The sequence below is a fragment of the Agrilus planipennis genome, unplaced genomic scaffold, assembly GCF_000699045.2.
Source record: "Agrilus planipennis isolate EAB-ADULT unplaced genomic scaffold, Apla_2.0 scaffold303, whole genome shotgun sequence".
Taxonomy (NCBI): domain Eukaryota; kingdom Metazoa; phylum Arthropoda; class Insecta; order Coleoptera; family Buprestidae; genus Agrilus; species Agrilus planipennis.
Window position 1 is genome coordinate 209,050 of NW_020439014.1, and position 5,872 is coordinate 214,921.

The 5,872-nt window shown below is 31.9% G+C and overlaps 1 protein-coding gene across 1 annotated transcript in view; it reads right to left on the bottom strand.

Annotated features, from left to right (window-relative positions):
- LOC108742010 overlaps positions 1-5,060 on the bottom strand; it is an 8,457-nt gene extending 3,397 nt beyond the window's left edge. The window contains exon 1 of the mRNA XM_025976201.1: positions 3,614-5,060. Within this exon, the coding sequence (XP_025831986.1) occupies positions 3,614-4,920 (1,307 nt within the window). The 5' untranslated portion in view covers positions 4,921-5,060. The remainder of the gene's footprint in view (positions 1-3,613) is intronic.
- Positions 5,061-5,872: the final 812 nt, after the last annotated feature.

The window sequence follows — 5,872 nt, forward strand, 5'->3', positions numbered from 1 at the left end:
AATTATCTAATTATATTGAGATGGGTATCGTAGTCACTAATTTTAGGTTAATACTTTACTCTTTTTTCACAAAATATATAATATAAAGGATAATGATTTTCAAGACTTTTTGGTCATTCTGCACATTCCTACCTGCATTAGATGTGTTGGTGGCTCCACTTTTATAAAATTATATAGCTGTTCAACTGTCAAAGCAATCTTTCTTAATTTATAAAAAAACCTAACCCTGAGGATGCCTCGCAATTGAATGCGAAACGTTGATTATGGTTTCATATAAATAAAAAAACCTTTTACTCTTACGTAGCCTGATTCCGAGGAGAGTTAAAAAGGTCCAAATCAAATAAATTGAATATTGAGTGAAAATCAATCTGAATGTGAAGGCGTGCCTTTTAATGTATTGTAAAATTTATTCTCTTACTTTTATTTGTTCGTAAGTATGAGAAAACTACTTTGACCCAAATTATGAAAATAATCGCCTTATAATTTTTTCAACAAAACTGAAAACCTCTATTCCTTCCCTTCCACTATCAATCAAAAAAAAAAGAATGGCAAGAATAATGGTGACGAGTATTCTAAATTTTCCAAAAGCTATTAAAATCAATCATCGTAAATTCGTCAGCAGTTGAAGTATTATTTTTATTAAAAGATGCCGTCCTATTGATACATGTTTTACTTACACTTGACCTATTTTTTATAATTTGCAAGACTAAGCAATTAAAAACACAAATGTTTAAAATATGGTTCACCATTATTTGTTAGGAATGTCTCTATAAAAATATTTTTCTTTTTTATTCTACGTACTTCCTCATGAATTTTACTGTTCTTTTATGAATACCTACATACAAAAAGAGTTAGGATTTGCAATAGGCGATTTGAAAAAACAATTGTTATCACAATTTGCGATGAAGCTGCAAAGCCAAACATTTATGAAATGCTGAATATTTCAATGCATATATTCTGTAAAGTTGAAACTGGATTTCATTTTTGTATTATAATTATTAATTAATAGACTGAAATACGTATTTATGTAACGATTAATTAAGATGGAAATTTCAGCAGGAAATTTCTAAACAGCGCGTATGTATGCGTAGGCAAAAAAATTTATATCGAATTTATTAACAATTCACGAAAAACAAGTTTAATACAGTAGAGGTCACAATTAGTATTAATACTAGTGGATCCTCATTAAAACTAGTTTTCCTAAAATTCCTGTGAGTAATGAACGTGAAATTCAATGTTATAATCTTACCTTAAAGTTAGATAAGGTGTTGAGAACATCGCTTACATTTATTTGCAGATGTTTTGCTTAAAGATGTAAGATGTCCACAAAAAAACAATTTGCATGCAATTAGGCATATAAATTTTAAACAAAAATAACATTGTTTTTGTTAAAACCTACATAGTATTGCAACCATGAAGGTAGTTAATCGTTACTATCATTTCAGAACTTGCATTGACTGCGTGATTTAATACAAGTAAAGGTTTTTTTAATTAATTAAACAATTGAAAATGATGATATGATTTAAACCAGTATTTTTTCCTTTCCGAAGACACTAATCGAAATGTTTGGGCTAATTGACATCTTTATGCAAACGGTGCAAAATCTCTAAAACGAGAATACAATGTGATTGTGACCAACTAAGTAATTATTTTAATCTCCAAACATTAATTAGGTAGGTAAAAGTACTTAATAACTGAAGAATCGTTTGGAAAAATCTATTTTAAAAGTCACTTAATTTAATAGCTTTGCCTTAAAAGTTGTAAACTTTGAAAGTTCTTAAAGGCAGCTGTTTTCGTAATTCTAAAGTTTTTAGATTCAAATTTTGAATAGAATTGATTATTAGTTAAGAATACAATTGTATTATTAACATTAAAATACATATATAAGGTCATATATATACGTAACACTTAGGAAATATCAAATACGTATACTTAACGAAAAATTACGTGGTTGATGGCAAAGAATAATTAAAAAGGCAAATTCATTTCTGAACTTTAGAAATTGTTACCTAATGGAAATAAAAACAAAGAGTGTCGTATGAAGACGGTAGGTACCGAATAATTATCCAGTTTTTGTAAATTAAATCTCGTGTGTTATTTAATTTTATTGATAGATCATTATACGGATGCAACTCAAATGTTTTGTAGCATATGCTTATTAATTGTTAACTATATAATAACATCTTTAACGATCTGACATGATGAAATATTAAAAATAATCTTTATCTTTTTTTCAGCCAGAACATATAACCCGTTGGAGGAGAGTGGCCTCAGTCTTTGTCGAAATGATTTTATTAGCCCCGGAATATTTGAATTTGACTACCACTAATGAAGCAATTGTTGAAAATGTTCGTACGTTTCTCTTTCTCACTATTTTTAGTTTACAGTTTAATCACGCCAACTCTCTACTAAACCAAATTATTATTAAAAAAATAAATAATACGTTGTTGTCAAACGAAAAGGAGTAAAAGGAAATTTTCAAGTTGGTGAGTGAAGTGAATTATTATTAAATTATCACTATCACTATTTTTTCTGCTTTCTGATTGATTAAAACTTCTTAAAGGCTTAATTGTATGTTGTACAAGAAAGGACAATGATATTTACAACTTAAACATGTTCCTTTTAGCATAATTGTTACACCAGCTCGTAAACTATTCTATAGGGTGTTCCACCATAGGCGGTTTAGTCCATAACTGCTACTATACTTTTAATAAAATAATGTTTAATTAAAAGTGGTCGACAATTAAACAGTGTACATACAGAAAATATTTTCAGTCATACAGGGTGCTCCATTCCTTCTGGACGCTACCTAAGTTCGTTATTTTAAATGGAACACTCTATATATATTACATTTTTGGTTTCTTTCTACAATTTTAGGTCGACTTTGTTAAGAGTTCTTTGTACCTATCTCCAGTAGTTTTTGAAATTTTCAACTGCTTTTGAAAAAAAATATGATTACAACTGTTTGAATTAGACCAAACAGCATCTAAAGCATAAAAGCTAGAAATCTGCGGTTTGGACAGTTCGTTTTAGCACAAATTACCGTATCTGTTTTGCTATGGGCGAAATGTGTATGTTATTCATAGCCTAAAATATCGAAACTAACTTTTGACATCCTTAAAAGACGAATATTTTTGAATGGAATGACCTATTAAAGGATACCATTCGATGCGAAATTAAAAGCCCTTTCTAATCATATAAGGCTTTAAATATTTATCTCTGACAGTTTCCCAGAAAAATCCATTATTTTATATTGAAAAGCTTTAAAAATAAACAGTTCAGGTGTGAAATGGGGTTCCTACGTTTGCATGGGAAAATGGGGAATAATTCAACTTCTGCAAAGGCAGGTTACGACTAGTTTTACCTTTAATGGGTAATTATCTAATTATATTGAGATGGGTATCGTAGTCACTAATTTTAGGTTAATACTTTACTCTTTTTTCACAAAATATATAATATAAAGGATAATGATTTTCAAGACTTTTTGGTCATTCTGCACATTCCTACCTGCATTAGATGTGTTGGTGNCGGAGCTTCATATTTAGGAGCTTCGTATCCATAGGAGCCTTCGTATTTGGCTGGTGCTTTATATTCATACTTAGGAGTTTCATATTTAGGGACTTCATACTTTGGAGTTTCATACCCATAGGAACTTTCATATTTAGACGGAGCTTTGTATTCGTATACTTGGTAGCCCTTACCATAACCAGGAGCTTCATATTTTCCATGCATAGAAGATTCTCCTTTCTTATATCCACCACCGTATTTGCTGGAACCTTTACCATAACCATAACTATATCCGTAATGGGTTGATCTTGCAAGCTCGCTTTCGTCTGAATCAAACAGGCCTTCATTTTCTTGTGATCGTTTATAGCCGCCGTAAGAAGAGCCGCCGTAAGAAGAGCCACCATATCCACCTTGACCATATCCATGACCAGAACCATGACCGTAGCCAAATCCAAAACTGTACTCATGAGGAATTGTGTGAGCCACTCCAGCCAAGGATGGTTGGCAAGTTATGACTAAACCATTGTGACCTCCTCCTTTTTTATAAGTATGCTTTGAGGGTTTAGAATACGCAATATATGTTGGATAAGGTTTCAAAGTTCTTGCTGCAGTTCTTTCTTGTAATTCATCATCTTCGTCATCGTCTTCATCGTCCATTGAAGCTCTCTTCACCGGTTCAACATTAGGTAACGGGAATATTAAAGGAGGAACCTGCTGAGACTCTTTTACTGGATTTTCGGATTTAATTGTGTTGTCGGTAATAGGTTGTCCAACAACATCCGGTTTAGATCTGTATGCTTGAGAAGATGACGATGCTGGATAGGTTCCAGTGGAATGGGAAGCTGAGCTATAACCACCTGATGAAGCTGCTGGTTTCTGGTAGGTATCTTTTGAAGCAGAATACGTTGCACTGTACGAAGATTCAGATGAGCCACCATAAGTTGCAGTTGCAACCGGTTTGGAGTACGATGATGCAGCGTACGGTTTTGATGATGCTGCATAATGATTTGGTTGTGCGTAGGAAGAATAAGGTTCCGGTTCACAAACTTGGAAGGGCTTCTGGTAAGGGTTGCTTGGTCGAATTTCCACACAGAAAGTTGTCACTGCTGATTTCTTCTTTCTCACATTTTCTTCTTTTTGTTGTTCAGTATTAACAGCATTCAAGGCGGTGCTATTTTCGGGTTTAATGTCAACGTCTTGGGCTGCTAGTAAGTTTTCTTCGGTTTTCTTCTCCTCCTTTATTTGATTGGGACCATCGTGGACTGGAACGAATCTCTTCGGTATTTTCTTTTTCAGTAGTTTGTTTGTAATATCATGTCCAGGTTCGGCAACTGACGCTGTAACAAACAACAATAATAGTAGAAAGCCCTGCATGGTGAACACTGAATGATTATTGATGACGCTTAGTTGCATTTTTATACTATTCTTGTTGCTGAATTAGCAAACGTCAAACGCGTCACGCGCGTGTATGTATTCATTGCATACGTCTATCCTATATACAGTTTCATATTGAAAAAATATAATTTCGACATACATATGTGGAAAATTCAAAATAATTCCAACTCCAAATAATTTTTGTAAATATATTTTTTATTCGACCATTTAATTAAAACGATTACATTTATAATTTAACTACATGATTTATTTATCATTTGGAGAAAAATATGCTATTAGGCAAATATTGGAACTTAAAAAAATACGAATTTTTGAAAAAAATTATTAACAAGTTATGATATCAGCATTAAAAAGTTTAAAAAGATTAGCTGCCCTACGAGAATGATTGGTTTNTAATGGGTAATTATCTAATTATATTGAGATGGGTATCGTAGTCACTAATTTTAGGTTAATACTTTACTCTTTTTTCACAAAATATATAATATAAAGGATAATGATTTTCAAGACTTTTTGGTCATTCTGCACATTCCTACCTGCATTAGATGTGTTGGTGGCTCCACTTTTATAAAATTATATAGCTGTTCAACTGTCAAAGCAATCTTTCTTAATTTATAAAAAAACCTAACCCTGAGGATGCCTCGCAATTGAATGCGAAACGTTGATTATGGTTTCATATAAATAAAAAAACCTTTTACTCTTACGTAGCCTGATTCCGAGGAGAGTTAAAAAGGTCCAAATCAAATAAATTGAATATTGAGTGAAAATCAATCTGAATGTGAAGGCGTGCCTTTTAATGTATTGTAAAATTTATTCTCTTACTTTTATTTGTTCGTAAGTATGAGAAAACTACTTTGACCCAAATTATGAAAATAATCGCCTTATAATTTTTTCAACAAAACTGAAAACCTCTATTCCTTCCCTTCCACTATCAATCAAAAAAAAAAGAATGGCAAGAATAATGGTGACGAGT